Here is a 16,729-nt window from a genome sequence, read left to right as displayed (position 1 = left end):
CTTTCAGGGGTAATGACAATATTCTGATAAAATATTAGTTGTACTGCTGAAAATATTAACACTACCACTTAAACATGAGCCATAATATTGTGTTATACCCAAAGTACAAAACAAAATGTTGAAACAAAGAATATAAACTAGAACCATAGAATCTAGAAGTAAAACTGTCTCCATATCTTATTTCATGTACTTTTTTTTCACTAAACTAGCTAGTACTCTCCAAACCATAAGAAATTGTCAAACGTCTTAGTACTTATAACTTTACAATAAAGGTCATTCTTTTTTATTATTTATTTTAAAAAACTCTTTAATCATATGCACATAAGGGGAATAAAGGGCAACACCAGGCTGACTGGGGAAGGGAGCAAGATATTCTCCCTTTGTCCCAATGTCTGCTTGGCAAAGTTCTGGGATCATACAAGTGGGAGTGGGTTGGGAAACAGAGTAAGTGGGAGGACAGAAGAGACAAAGGCAAGAGGGGAGAGGCAAGGGCTTGCAGTAGTCTCAATCAGTGGACTCTACACAGATTCACTCAGTGCAAGGTCCCAGTAATGTTCAGCCCCATGCTTTCTGAAATGCTCATGAGCTATGTTCTCTGTAGGACACTGTTTAAACTTCATCTCTCCAAAGCTCCGGTCTTTGACTGTACCCTCCCAGAATAGTACACATTTGTTGGTTTTCTTCACAGCTTCCTCATCAGATTCCTCATGATCATCTCCCTTTGTGTTAGATGTCTGTTCATCCCACTTTATCCGATGCAGCATAAGATGCTTAAATTTATTCTGGGTCTTGGGGCCCCCTTCCACTACTACCACGTTGACACCCTTATGCAGTACCACCACCCCTGTCAGGTACAGTTGCCCAGCATTGGCCTCAATCTTGAACATCTTGGCTGGGGTGCTAAATTTCTAACTCCATCTCAGTCTTGAACTTCTTGGCTGGGGTGCTCACATTTCTAACTCCATATACAGATATGTGTACCCCCTGTGAAATGTCTTAAGCTTTTAAACTTTCTTGACCTTTCTCTGTTCTGCTGTGAGTTTTCAGGCAGAGTTGGCCTCTTCATGCACTTTCTTTCTTTTTGCCATCTGAGCTCTGACATGGGCTTCTACCTTCGTGGGGTCTTGAACAGCTTCTGTTCCTAATACTCACATCAAATTAGAAATTCTCACTTTGGTTCTGGAGGAGGCATCAGGCCCAGCCTGACTTTTTCTAGTAGTTCCTTCTGTGCTTCCCTCCTTGTCTGTTTCTGAAGTTTTTTCTGTTCCTTCTGGTAAGATACACTCCCAGAGTAACTGGTGTGTCATTGTCGACTGGAGGATTGAGCTGGGCTGGATGTTCAATAAGATTTGTGATTCCAAAATAATCTTCTCTCTTGGGATTTTCCTCTGTAAGGTTAAAGCCATTGGGGATTATGTAAGAGTCCCACCACTCAATTTCAGGAATATCTCCTTACTTTAGCTCCTTCCTAGGAGCAATGAGGGCAAGCCTAGTCAAAGTATGGATGTGTTTTTTGAGCTGCTTGTGAAATCTCTGCCTGAAGCTTCTCCAGTCGAGCCTTTGTCCTTAATCGCTGAGCAATCTTCTCAAATTTGCCCTTGCAATGGAATTTAAACGTGCGTTTCTGGCGCTGGGAAGCGACAGTGGAGACTCGGGGTCAAAAAAGGCATTGGACTCCATGTCTTCTGATGGCTTTTTTTTAGCTGTTGCTTGAATGGTTCCCTCTGAAGAGGGAACAGCACGAATATTGGCAGGAGTAGACATGCAGTGTGTCAGCTCAATCTCCTTGTCTGTTGCATCTACAATGCACCCTTGCTCATCTAGGATCAGTGGTGTAGGTTTAATTTGGTCTTTTAACTCCCCCTTTGGGGGAGCAATGCCCATGTCAGTGAAGATTAGCTGGGCCCACCATGTTGACATTGCTGATGAGTCCTGGCTTCAGTGCCAGCCGGGCTTGGAGTCGAGCTTATAGTTCAGCTGCTTTCCTTGCTTTCTCAATGGCATCATTCATGAAAGTGGCAGCCTGGGAGGGCTGAATAGTGTGGCCAATTGGAAGTCGCTCTGGTTGGGAGGAAGAAGGAGTCTTTGGCTGAGGTGTAGGGGGGCTAATGAAGCGCAGCTGTTTTTTCCTCTCCTCGATTTGTCATTTTGCTGCGTCCATCATCTGTTTGATGTGGAGCTTAGTCAGCATGCCAGGACTCTCTGATGGAGGCCCAGGGATCACCTCTGGCTCTTCTTCCACCTCCTCAAAACGGGGTATTTGCTGCTTCTTTACTCCTGATGATTCCTTGGAGATCTCAAGAGTCATCACCAAACACCTTCTTTAGCTTTCGTTTTCTGCTTCCGTCACTGCTAGACTTGGAATGCCTAGAGCTTCTGCCTTCCTCCTACAGCCTCAGTTTGTCCACAAATCGGGGAGTAGAATCATCAAGAAAAGGTTTCAGATGATCGGCTGCCTTCTTCTTGTCCATGCTCTTCCCCACACAGTTCAATGCTGCTGTGACCACTGTAGGCTCTGAGAAACCCAGCACCCTCTTCACTGTCTTCTCACCCACCTTGGAGCCTCCCAAAGTGCTGGGATTACAGGCATGAGCCACCGCGCCCGGCCTGACATCACTGATAAATCAGGAAGAAAAGGTTAAGGAAGAGTGGCTAATTCTAGTTATCAACGACTATGAAAGGATCCATGGTTTCAGCTCATCCAGCTCCCTCTTAGTGCCATTTTTCAGGAAAAAGAGAACAATAGCTCAAATGGGACTCCATACTACAGCTCACAAACTTCAGCCCCCAGACGGAGGCCGAAAGTTAAACCGGAACCAGAAACCTTCTGACTGCCCTAGGCCTGTTGTCCCTATCGCCATGGCCGCTGCCACGCCGCTGTCTCCCAACACGTGACCAGAGTGGGCCGGGCCGCCAATTCGTGCAGCCATATTTGCCACTTTCCTGGAGGCAGAGCGCATGCGTCGCAGAACCGAAAAGTTTCCCTGAACAAGTAAGTTGCTTGCTTTGTGTTTCCCGGTCTAAGCCTATTTCTGCCAAGTTAATGTCTTTAACTTCCTGAAGCGGAAATTAGGCTACTTGCAGTTTTCCTCATATGGAGAATAAGTGCGCAAAAGTAAACTTCTGCGAGAACGAAGAGCGAGGCTTCTGCGTTTGTGCTCAAACATAGCCTTTCTGATAGAAAGTAAATCCTTTCACAGTCGTGATAACTAGAATTAGCCATCCCTCAACCTTTTCTCCCTAATTTAACAGTGGTGTCAGGCTGGGCCGGTGGCTCATGCCTGTAATCCCAGCACTTTGGGAGGCCAAGGCGGGTGTACCACTTGAGGTCAGGAGTTCGAGACCAGCCTGGCCAACATGGTGAAACCCTGCCTCTACTCTAAAGGTCATTCTTTGATGCTCAGTTTTTCCAGCCACTTATATTTATTGATGTCTTTCCAGATCTATTTTTATTAATAATTATATAGCTTGTTAGTATATTTTTGGATGAGATATATGTTATCAATACATACTTCAAAAATATACTATGAAGATAAGGAACGAAAATTCCAAATCTTTTATTGTAATCTCTTCTTCCTCATGTTAATGTCCCAAACAGAGCTGAGGAATGACTAGGAAACTATGCCTCCGTTAACCTGTCTCCATCTCATTTTTAGCAAATGATCTTTTTTTTTTTTTTTTTTTTTGAGACAGTGTCTCACTTCGTCGCCCAGGCTGGAGTGCAATGGCATGATCTCGGCTCACTGCAACCTCTGCCTACCGGGTTCAAGCGATTCTCCTGTCTCAGCCTCCCAAGTAGCTGGGATTACATGCGCACACTGCCACCCCTGGCTATTCTTTTGTATTTTAGTAGGGATGGGGTTTCACCGTGTTGTCCAGACTGGTCTTGAACTCCTGACCTCAGGCAATCCACCTACTGCGGCCTCCCAAAGTGCTGGGAACACAGGCGTGAGCCACCGCGCCTGGCCTCAAATGTTCTTATTTGAACATGGTTCAAGACTGGGAGCCAGGTAATGAATTCAAGATTATAGAACTATGAGATTTATTTCATTTTAATAAGTTGCTCTCAATACAAAGTTTGTTTCCACTCATGCTAAGTAAACCAGATATGTGGATTGTCACTCTATTTGGTGAGGACTGGGTAACCTAAAAAACATAAAATGACTCCCATAGCCTTCGTGAGAGGTCACTGCCCGTCTTTCTGATGCTGTGTCACTTGGTCACTATTAATCGAGTGTTTTTGTCCATTTCTCCCGGTATGGTGCACATTCAGGAATGTTATTTGTAAGGATCTCATAAAGGGTCTCCTCACCCAGCTCTCCTATCAAACGAAAGGAATTCCTGTATGTTCTTAGGGTAACATTTGGCAAATGTCAAGCAATGAAAACTTTGATCAATTTTATCTACAGAACCAAGAGCTAAGGAGTCTCTTGGGATCATCAAAGGATTTGTGCCAACAAAAGTTTGGCAAAAGGTCAGCAAGTTCTACACATTTATGACTAACCATTTTTATTGGTAATAGCAAAATATCCTCCTTAAGGAATAAGTATCAGGTGCTTTAATTACTTCTGAACAGCAGATGTTTTTCATGCTTTATTTGTCAATTTTAACTTTTGCTCTTATTCAAAATATTGAATTTAAAGTTGACAATTTTCACAGATCCAGATGTCAGATTTATATTTCTGAAAGCTTGCTGGTAAAATAACTAAAAAGTTAACTAGGTGTCATTCTCTTAAAAATTATATTAATATAAATATGTACCCAGTGATTTGGACACCAATATCAGTCTGTCCCTGTATTTTGGTTTGAGACAAACAGGATTTCCATTTAGATCAATTTTCCACAGCTTCATCAACTTGTTCAGTAAAAACTCCAAATCCTGTAATTAGAGAAGAAAAAGCAAAGCACAAGCATTTCATATTTATCAATACTTCTAGCATGTCAGTTACTGTTTTTAAAGGTAATTACTGCTTTCATGGAGTTCTAGCCCAGAGCCAGGTACTTAAAAGGTGCATAATAACTAAATTTGGAATAAAACAATCTATACTGATAATAGAAGGCACTGAAGATGAGGCAAAAAAATGAGGTCCTAAGTTGAGGGCCACACAACTGTTCTCTGTCATACTCCCTTAAATGGCCCCCACTGCAGCTCAGAAAAAACTTTTTCCTGCAGGAGATGCCCTATTCTTAGTGTAGCTCATAGAAGTTTACAGATTAGAAAATTAAGGGGTAGTGAGTAAGCAGTCCCTTGTGATTGTAAGGAGTATGTGTTGTTGCTTTTTATTTTACAAAGAATGCATATTCATTTTTAAGTGTTAAAAAAAAAACAAACACCTACCAAAGGGAAAAATGGAAGAAAGGGGGAAAAAATCGATTGTATGCTTATCATGCAAAGATCACTTTTAATATGTTGTTATGTATCCTTCTAATCTTTTTTGAGCATAGGGACTTTTGGGAGGGTACATATTTTTAATTGTCATAATTGTACTGTGAGTACAATTTTGTTTTACATTATATCATAAATATTTGCATGTTTTTATAGCTTATAAGAAGAAAATCAGCTAACTGATAGTTCAAGGAATAATAAAGTTATTCCATGGTCTACAACCCAAATAAATGTGAGGAAAACAGATTAACGGAATTTAAGAACTAACTGTCTCAGTTTGCTTTTTTCACAGCCTCTTTGTCCCTATTTGGATTTCTTTTCCTATCCAGTGTCACTCTTTCCTCAGTGCCTTGTCTGTCATTTCTTGCTTTCTCCCCTTCCCCGCTTTCTAAAAAGTGTATTTTATCTTAACTACTATTTAATGAAAATGAAGTATACTTTGAGTATTTCTTATATGTGGCCAAAGTTCTGTTCTTTATTTTTAATATCAGATACATTTAATCTGTAATGAATTACTCAACTAAAGTAGTGCCCTTAGGTTGTTTCCAAAGCTTGGCTATTGTGAATATTGCTGCAAAGAACACGGGAGTGCACATGTTGCTTTTAAAATAATAATTTCCCTTCCTTTGGATATATACCCTAAATTTAGTCTGCGCTAGACTTTGAGGGATTCCAATACGTAATTTATGTGAAAATATAAGACTTTTTTTTTTTTTTTAAATAAGGCAATCCTAAACTTTCTGGCACTGCTGTTTACTGTGTGACCTTAGGCAAATCTATGTCTTCATCTATAACTTGAGGTTAATTAAGATTAGTTGCCATGGCATATAAAGTGCCTGAAACAAAGAAAGTAATAAATGTGTCAGTTCTCTGCCTGTTTGCCTGCCCTGCTACCTCTTAACTAATTCCCTTTCTCTTAATTTTTGTCAACAGAGAACAAAAACATTTTAAGTCAGGAAGAAGAAACTTCTTGACCTATTGACAAATAAGTAGTTGACTTTTTGTAAGAAAGTTATCTTCATAAATTATAACTCAGCCTTCAGTTCTGGGCTCTGGAATATGCCTTCTCCAACAGCATTTGTTTGGCAGTGTTTAATAGAGCCATAACTATCTTATTTTACGTGAGAGTTACATTGTATTTCTCTTACTCTAAAAACCTATAAGGAAGGGATTATGCATCACATTTTTTACAGTGTTGAATGCGATGCCCATCATCTAAAAGTTAATAAGAACACTTAGAGAACTTTAAATTAATATAGATAAAAAGAGTGCTTAGAGTTTTGTTAATTGTTCTTTACTTGATAAATGACCTTCGACATACTCCCTCCAGTGTATGTTTATTTAAGACTAAACTAATCCTGTGCTGAAATACGATTACCCTTTGGATACGCTCTGGTTGTTCATTGCCTTCCTGTCTTTAATAAAAAGCTTTCACTTTCCTGCTCTTCAATAAGTTCCTAAAGGAAGCAGACACTTTTCTGGACAGTCTCTATTTGATAAATGATCATGTCATGCTATCACTTAGAGGAGTGCTGCAAAAATACTAAGGAGCAAATTCTATTTCCCCCGCAGGGCTGATGCCTAAGTTCCTGTATAGGCGTCTGCAGCACAGCAATGCTCTCTCTACCATTAATGATGACCGCTGATGAACCTGTATTTGACCAGCATACTCCAATCTTTATCGGAAATGTCTGGACCAACCGTCCTTACTAAATCTAAAGACAGCCATTTGTCATCCCTCTGACTGCCTGTCATCATCTGCCTGGGAAAATCTATAATTTTTGGCTTGTTCCTGACTCAACTGTGCAATGAATAAATTTATCTTTGGGTCACTCTGCTTGTCAGGATCAATATTGAGCAGAGGTTGAATAAATTAGAAACTGAGAAAACATGACAGGCCGTAGAATTTTGTTCATTTGTGTCTTATAAATCAGATATTTAATTCATATAAGAGGCAAACATGTCAAGTTTTTTATTTCCCTCATTCATACCGAAGATTCTATACCTCATGATAAATGGTCATCAGAAGACCAATGAAGTAAATCACTAATATATCTGACTTTGAGATGAACTTTTCAGATCATTGTATTGACTTAGTAAACTTTACAGACTTAAAAACCATAGGTAAAGATTAAACTTTTTTTTGTTCTTCAAGTTTTATACATTTTTGGAGCCATGATATCTATTTGACTTAATAGTGTCAGCAAGCTATATAATGCTGGCCCTAGTGAAGTTCATGGCTCAACTTAGCCTCATCGGGCTACTTGTAAAAATGCAAAAGTTTTATTGTAAATTGTTGTTAAAGTATCTAATAATTTTTATACATTGATGAACATCTGTTTAAAGGAGGTACAGGAAAAACATGCAAAGACATGTTAACCAAAAGTAAATGTCATTTAAACTAGAGCCCTGTAAGTTAAAGGAGTTTCTAAACTATGGAGTATTGTTTGGCCTAAAACCTCTCTTTCGCCTTCTCTTCAGTGGTTGACCTTGCCACCAATTTTACTGGGGAGAAGTGGGTCATTCATCCACCAAGTTTTCTCAGTTATCTGCCTTTGATTTCACACTTCCTTTTCCATTCTTCTTTTCCATTTTTCTCAACAAAGGAAGAGTCACACCTCTTTCCCCAGGTTAAGTAGTTCTTTTGATCCCAGCATTTTCTTCCTGGGATCTTCTCTCTCTTCCATTTCCATTTCCAGTATCTCCCTCTTATCTGGATTTTATTTTGTCTCTTACCTACCATTGCCAAACTTCTTGAAGACTGATCCAGACTAATGCTTTTCAAACTTTCATATGCTTAAGAATCCTGAGTGATCTTATTTAAATGCAGGTTCTGATTTGTTAGGTCTGAGACAGAAGCTGAGATTCTGCATTTCTGCTGCTGCTGCTGGTCTAGGTCCCCACTTGGTGTTGGCCTAGTCTACTGCATGGCTATAGTGTGGAGAACAGCTGGTTGATTCTTCAACCACTGGGCACTCCTGCTAACCTTATCACTGATCCACACATTGCCAATCACATACTTTCCCAGTCTCAGTTCTTTGGAATATCGTACCCTGGTCACCACTCCCTTCATGGCTTTGTGATTCTACGTTCTTGCATGGATCCTTCATGAATCTCTGACCCCACAAGTAACAAACCTCTGACTACAGAAATCCCCAGTGTATGAAAAGGCTGTTTCATACATTGGGGAAAGCTCTATTAAAGTTTCCACCATCTCTCACTTCTTAACTAACCTGGCCTCTTCCAGTCTGTTCTCCATATTGTAGCCATGTGGATCTTTTCAAACCGCTAATCTCAGCCACATTCCGAGAACTGAACATCTAACTAATAAAACACCTAACTAATAGAAGCAACTACTAATAAAACATCTAACTAATAGAACATCTAACTAATAAAAGCAATGCTATAAGAACATCTACGCAGTGACAGTCTTCCCCATAATGCATCAGCACGTTTCCAGAGAGCGAGAGCTCTCACTGGAGAGCAGGAGCATATGTGCCTGGTGGGAGAACCTTGGGGACCAATTCACTTGATTCCTTTTCTATAATCTATGTTTATTCCTTTCAAACAGTGTTTGTTTCCCTTCCCTGGACCACAGCAGAATGTAAAATCACAGCTAGAAAAAAGTTTGCCTCCTGTATCCCATTGCCTTCTCTATTTATACTTAAACCCTTTATAGAAAAAGAATGGCCACATTTATGATAATAGTCAAACTTCTGTTACCCTAAAGAAAGAGAGGTCATCTATTCACAAGAGGAAGAACCAAATTATGTGGGAGGCCAAGCTGAGCATTTCTTTGTACTCTCTCCCCTCCTGACTATAGGCAATCTTGTCGATGATGGCAGTTTCAGTGACCACTTAATACACTGAAGATTCACATTTATTTATCTTCTGAGCTCTGGCCTCATATGTCCAATTATGTACTTGACATTTTCTCGGGAACATTTCAAAGGCACTTCAAACCCTACATTACCAAAACTCGTGATCTCTCAAACTTGACTCTTGACTTCTTTATTTCTCATTGTGCAAGGGAAGAACCCAGGAATCACTCTTGACCTCTCCTTCTCCCATGCTCCCTATATCCAACTCACAACCAAGTCTTACCCACTTTACTTCCTAAACAGCTCTCCAATCTGTCCACTCAATTTCCATCCCTACCTTATTAAAGTTTCCATCATCTCTCACTTTGTAACTAGCCTGGCCTCTTCCAGTCTGTTCTTCACACTGTAGCCATGCAGATCTTTTCAAACCACTAATCTTCAGTTACTTCACTCCTGGCTTAAACACCTCCATTGGCTCCTCATTGTTCTTAGGATAAAGACAAAACTCTCTTTCATGACCTATGTGGCCCATCTACCCACTGGCCTCTGCACTATGTTCCACCTTCACTATCTCAGCTTCTTTTCCCTCATATTTGCCATGCTCCAACCTGCCCCAGGACTTTGGCACATGCTGTTTTATTTGCCTGATAAGTGTTTCTTTTCTCTCAGAGCTCAGCTGTTCCTTCCTTAGAGAAGCCTTTAGTGACCTCTCTAACTAGGACAGATCCCTCTCTTATAATAGGCTCGCAGAGCCATATAACTTCATTTTTGTGGTACTTGTGCAATTTTATATTTGTTTTGGGATGATTATGTGCTTAATGTTTCTCTTTCCCTGAATGTTGAGAATTCCTCAAGGCCATGGATCATGTCTGTTTTCTGCTCACTCTTGTGTCCCCCATTGTCTAGCAAGTACTGCCACATAGTAGGTGTTTTCAATGAATGTATAAGAGATGAATGAATAAATGAATGAATGAATGAATTAACAAGAGAGAGGCAGGTGACCTAAGGCTAGAAGCAGGACAGGAATTACAGGGAGAAATAAGATGGAACCATTTTTGAAGAAGTTGCTAATTAGAGGTGCTGCAGACATGGAAAGAGAGAGAAAAGAAAGACTATCTTCTCTTTTCTTCTATTTCCTCCTCTGTCCCTTCTTTCCATTTATGTATCCTCCTGTTTAGAAATCCCTGCCCTAGACCAGTTTTGGATTAAGGAATAGCAGAGATGAAGGCAGAGTTAGAGGATCTTGGTGGTAAGGAGTCCTTGGCAGTTGTGGGTCTAAAGATGTGAGGAGAGGAGAGGGAATGAAATCTCAAGCAGCAGGAGGGCCAAAAGTTGCTTGGCTACCTAGCTTCTTACAGGTCTATATCCTGTGCCTCAGCCTCTAATGCAGCCACTCCCTTGTGGCTCTAGGACCCTCAGTAAGCTAGGGCATGGCATTGTTTCAGAATGCCTATATTTCCCAGAAACCCAGTTCTCTCTTTTCTTTCCACAGAGCTCAAGAATTTCAGTCCCTTGGTAGCACTTTTCCTTGCTACATGTGTTCCTTTAAATATCTTCCTTTCTCACTGCTCAAACAAGAATCTTGGTTGAAAGATTCAAAGTTGTTTAACCATCCTAAGGGATCATTATTTTTTCATATTTTCTTAAAGCAGTCACTTACAAAATGTGTCTTCTATGCCAAAAGATATATAAATTCAGTTGATGGAACAGGACTACAAGAAGACAATTTGTAAATACACACAAATTACTAACACGTTTTAGTTTAAAATACTTCACAAAAATCTATCTGCAATATTGATTAACAGGACTTTCATAGTACGGAGTAATCTATTACAATATTTATAATAATACAATGAGTGTGACTAAGGTTCCTTTTAAAAACACATTTGAATATTAATTTTAAATTTTGAATTTTTACTTTTAGAGATAATGGTAAATTATCAGCAAAAGTAATAACTTTAAAATGATAATTTCCTGTGTAAGAACTACACTAGTTATTTCCTGTATTTTCTGTAGGTACACTTAAGGAACTTATGTCCATATAAAAGCAGCTGCTCTAAGTGCTGAAAACCTTGGGTAATTACAGTGGTTTTGTTAGGATTCTCTAATGATGTCCACTTCTTTTTCCCCATGGCACAAAGCTGTCTGTTGCTGATGATTCAGGATGGATGTCAGTGACCTTATATATGGCATGAGAGATTTTTCGCCTATAGCACAGGGTTTGATGTCAGTAGCTTTGGGACAATGTCAGTGAACAAAAAGAAGGAAAAAATTAAAGCCAAATATAGAGATGCTGACCCCAGGAATACATAACAGAAAAACGAGTTAATATTCTGATGCTAGGCTTCAACATGTCCTTTGACTAAGCCTTGAGAAGATTATTTAAAATGAACTACAAAAAGCACATTTCAGACATATCCTGGGCAATGTCTATATTCAGAATGCCAAGAAGCTGTGTCCAGGCATTTTTAATTGTTTGTGTCTTCATGGTGGAAGTAAAAGAACTTAAGATTTTATTCTTACTCCTTGGATATCTTCACTCTATGGGAGGAAAAGCAACTTTTGGTATATACCAACAGCTGGAACTCAGTGAATGGTTTGCATTCCTTCTCCAGAATATTTTTTTGTGCCCTTCTTCATTCGTTCTATAAACATATAGTAGGTGCCTGCTATGTGCCAAGCACTGGGCTGGGCTCTGGGTAACCCTGAAGTAAATAAATCAAAATTCCTTGCATTCAAAGCTACTCAGTCTAATGAGGGATATGGTGATACACAATAACAAGTTTATATTAATCAAGTTTCATCACCAACCATTCTCTATTTAAATTATGTTAAAAAATTAAAGTGAGATAATCAACACAGTTAAAATATCAAATAAGATCATAGGGTTTATAACAAAACTTGAAGAGTATGTCAGGGCTTATAACAAAACCACTTTCAACTTCTTCAGCTATTTCTACACACATTTATGTCCACATTTCTAAATAACAATGGCTATTTTTGATTTTTAAATCTTAGATATTTATCTACTAAATTTCTACTATGAAAGATGATGATTTAATTCTCATAAGTACTACCTCCAACCCCTACTACACTTCCCTTCTCCCACTATGTCAGTAGAGTTATACTAACATTGTTAATTAATTTTCACTGAGTGTATTATTATTATTATTATTTGAGACAGAGTCTCACTCTGTCACCCAGGCTGGAGTGCAGTAGTATGATCATGGCTCACTGCAGCTTTGACCTCCCAGGCTCAAGCGATCCTTCCACCGAAGCCTCCCGAATAGCTGGGACTCAGGCATGTGCCATCATGCCTGTCTAATGTTTCTGTATTTTTTGTAGAGATAGAGTCTCACCATCTTTCCCAGGCTGGTCTCGAACTCATGAGCTCAATCAATCCTCCTGCCTTGGCCTCCCAAAGTGCTGGGATCACAGATGTGAGCCACCGCACCTGGCCAAGTTTCAGTGACTATATTATTAAGCTCAATTAAGTATTCTTCACAGCTAAACTACATAGTACACTAGGATTGCTTCTTCTTTTCCCTAGAGTTAAAAATTGCCTAATTTCTTAGTTTTCTATTTACTTACCACAATTCAGTCTGTTGCAATATGGGCTGGGTGCCTTCTAGCCTACCGTACAGCTGCTGTCCTAAGACTTACCTTCACTTCTGTGAATTTCCTTAGTTTTTCTACTGTTTCCTAGATACCATGTCTTCCCTTTTCCTAGTTTACTCTCCTGTTTAGGTGGAATACTCAATTTTTATGGGTCATGCTTTTTGTGTTCTTTTAAATAAATCTTTATTTTTTTCTAGAAGTTTTATATTTTAACAGTTAAATTTGGATATGATCCATTTTGAGTAAATTTTTGTGCATGGGGTAAAGGGTGAAGGTTCACTTTTTCTATTTGGATATCCAGTTGTTCCACCATTTGTTGAAAACATTATCCTTTCTTCCACTGAAATATTGGAATTTTTGGCTCGGCGTGGTGGCTCACACCTGTATTTCTAGCACTTTGGGAGGCTGAGGCAGGTGGATCACTTGAGGTCAGGAGTTCAAGAAGAGCCTGGCCAACATGCCAAAACCCTGTCTCTACCAAAAATATAAAAAATTGGCTGGGCGTGCTGGCACGTGCCTGTAATCCCAGCTACTTGGAAGGCTGAGGCAGAAGAATTGCTTGAACCCAGGAGGCGGAGGTTGCAGTGAGCTGAGATTGTGCCACTGCACTCCAGCATGGGCAACAGAGCGAGAATCTTAAAAATCAGTTGACTCTATGTGTGAGTTTATTTATAAATTGTTCTGTTTCCTTAATCTTCATGGCCACCCTATGTCAATGCCACATTGTCTTGATTATCGTAACTTTAAAGTTGTGAAATCAGGTAGTGTAAGTTCTCCAAATGTATTTTATTTTATTTATTTTATTTTTGAGAAAGGATCTCACTTTGAAACCCAGGCTGGAGTGCAGTGCCATGATCATGGCTGTCTGCTGTCTCAACCTCCTGGGCTCATGAGATCCTCTCACCTCAGCCTCCTGAGTAGCTGGGACCACAGGCATGTGCCACCACACCCAGCTAATTAAAAAAAAGAGTGATTCTCTAGCCTCAGACTCCCAAAGAGCTAGGATTACAGATATGAGCCACTGTGCCTGGCTTTTTTTTTTTTTTTTTTTCAAGAAACACAGTCTCACTCTGTTGCCCAGGCTGAAGTACAGTGGCACAATCATGGCCCACTGTAGCCACGACCTCCGGGGCTCATGCAATCCTCCCACCTCAGCCTTTTGGGTAACTGGTACTATAGGCCACCATTCCCAGCTAATTTTTTTTAAAAAAACATCTTTTAGAGAAGGGGTCTTGCTATATTGCCCAGGCTGGTCTCAAACTCCTGGGCTCAAGCAATCCTCCTGCCTCATCCTCCCAAGGTACTGGGATTATAAGCATGAGTTACTATGCCTGTGATGGCTTTACCAATTGGTTCTTTTTACCAATGTTGCTTTGGTATTTTAGGTCCCTTTCTTATAAATTTTAGGATTGATTTGTCAATTTCTAAGAGAAAAGAATCTGAGATATTGATTGGGATTATGTTCCATGTATAGATCAATTGAGAAGGAATTAGCACTTTAAGAATACAGGGTCTTCTACCATGCATGTGTAGGGGCAGGCAGTATATGAGAAATCTCTGTACTTTCCTTTCAATTTTGCTATGAATCTAAAATTAATCTAAACAATAAAGTCTATTAAAATAAAAAAATCAAAACCAGAAAAAAAGTCTATTAAAACAAAAAATCAAAACCAGAATACAGTCTTCTAATACACGAAAATGGTATCTCTCCATTTATGTAGATCTTCTTTAATTTCTTCCAATATTTTGTGTTTTTATTGTACAGCTCTCGCACGTAGTTTTAAAAATGTATCCCTAAGTATTTTATGTATCTTGATGAAGTTATAAATGCCATTTTAAAAAAATTCATTTCTAGTCGTTCACTGCTAGTCAATGGAAATACAGTTACATTTTGCATATTGACCTTGCCATTAAGCATATGGCTTTGCTAAATACACTCTATAAGTTCTAATAGCTTTTTGCAGATTTCGTATTATTTTCTATGTACCCAGTCACATAGTCTGCAAATAAAGAACATTTTGTTTCTTCCTTTTCAAGCAATGTCATTTGTTTCATTTTTTGGCTTTATTGCACTGGCTAAGACAGGTGCAACTCTAAGGTTGAGTAATGTAGTATAGGAAACATCCTTCCTTTATTCTTCATCTTAGGGAAAGCATTCAATCTTTCATCATTAAGTATGTTGTTATGTAGATTTTATATAGATGCCTATTATCAGGTTAAGTTCCTTTCTATTTACAGTTTGCTGATAATTTTTAAAATCATACATGATGCTGAATATAATGCATTTTGTGCATCTATTGAGATGATCATATAATATTTCTCCTTTATTCTGTTTGGTAAATTACACTGATTTATTTCTGAATGCCAAAACAATCTTGCATTCCTGAGATAAGCCTCACCTGGTCATTGTGTGTTATCTTTTTATATATTGCTGGACTTGATTCGCTAATATTTTAGTAGGGATTTTTGCTTTTCTGTTCATAGGGTATATTGCTCTTTAGAGTTCTTGTAATATTGCTGGTTTGATAACATGAGTTGGGAAGTAGTCCCTGCTTCTCTGTTTTCTTTCTTTTTTTCTTTCTGAGACAGGGTCTCACTTGGTTCCCCCCGCCAGCTGGAGAGCCGTGGCATGATCTCAGCTCACTGCAGCCTCGACTTCCCGGGTTCGTGTGATCCTCCCACCTCAGCCTCCTGAGTAGCTGGGACTACAGATGGGCACCACCATGCCTGGCTAATTTTTTTTTTCTTTGAGATGGAGTCTCACTCTGTTGCCTAGGCTGGAATGCAGTGGCATGATCTCAGCTCATTGCAACCTCCGCCTCTTGGGTTCAAGAGATTCTCCTGCCTCAGCCTCCCAAGTAGCTGGGATGACAGGTATGTGCCACCACACCCAGCTAATTTTTGTATTTTTAGTAGAGACGGGGTTTTGCCATGTTGGTCAGGCTGGTCTCGAACTCCTGACCTCAGGTGATCATCCTGCCTTGGCCTCCCAAAGTGTTGGGATTACAGGCATGAGCCCTGGCTAATTTTTGTATTTTTTATAGAGATGGGGTCTCCCCACGTTGCCCAGGGTGGGTTTTGAACTCCTGAGCTCAAGAGATCTGCTCATCTTGGCCTCCTGAAGCGCTAGGATTACAGGCATGAGCCACTGCACCTGGCCTTGCTTTTCTATTTTTCTGAAAGCACTTGTGTAAGATTGGTATCATTTCTTTCTTAATTGTGTGATAAAGTGCATCAGTGAGGTTATCTGGTCTTGGAGTTCTCTTTGTGGTGAGGTTTTTATTTGTGAAATATGATGTATTTAATAGATACGGAGCTATTCAGACTTTCTTATGTCAGTTTTGGTATTTATGTCTTGCAAGGAATATGTTTTTAACTAAGCTGCCAATTTTATGGCATAAAGTTCTTTACAACATTCCCTTCTTATCCTTTTAACTGTAGTGACATATTTTTTATTCCGGATATTGTTAATTTGTGTTTTCTCTGTTTTATTGAACAGCCTAGATTGTTTATTAATTTTATTAATATTTGCAAAGAACCAGCTTTTGGCATCATTGATTTTTCTCTAATGATTGCCTATATTTCTATTTCATTAATTTCTGCTGTTATTTTCATTATTTTCTTCTTTCCTTCCTTTTAATTTCCTTCCTTCAAATTTATTTTGAATTTAATTTGCATGTATTTTTCTTGCTGCTTGAGGTACAAGATTAGAGCATTGTTTTAATTTTTCATCTTAAATTTATTATCATTATTGTTTGCATTTTTCCTTCATTCTTGTTGTCATTTTATAATTTTTTTCTTTTCTACTATAAGCGTTCAAAGCTATAACTTTCCCTCTAAGCATTACTTTACTGTATCCCACAAATTTTCAAATGTTTTGTTTTCATTTTCATTCAGTTCAACT

At 39.2% G+C, this 16,729-nt stretch overlaps 1 protein-coding gene and 1 pseudogene across 3 annotated transcripts in view; both read right to left on the bottom strand.

The window, feature by feature from the left end:
- The window catches only part of PPP1R42 (protein phosphatase 1 regulatory subunit 42), a 63,042-nt gene that overhangs the window by 19,072 nt on the left and 27,241 nt on the right, over positions 1-16,729 (bottom strand). For all 3 annotated transcript variants that reach the window (XM_012496074.2, XM_030795221.1, XM_030795222.1), the window contains one exon: positions 4,762-4,879. In XM_012496074.2, coding sequence (XP_012351528.1) covers positions 4,762-4,879 — 118 coding nt within the window. The remainder of the gene's footprint in view (positions 1-4,761; positions 4,880-16,729) is intronic.
- Positions 519-2,206, bottom strand: LOC105737625 (annotated as a pseudogene).

The sequence above is a fragment of the Nomascus leucogenys genome, chromosome 16, assembly GCF_006542625.1.
Source record: "Nomascus leucogenys isolate Asia chromosome 16, Asia_NLE_v1, whole genome shotgun sequence".
Lineage (NCBI taxonomy): Eukaryota > Metazoa > Chordata > Mammalia > Primates > Hylobatidae > Nomascus > Nomascus leucogenys.
This window is presented reverse-complemented; position numbering and strand designations above follow the sequence as displayed.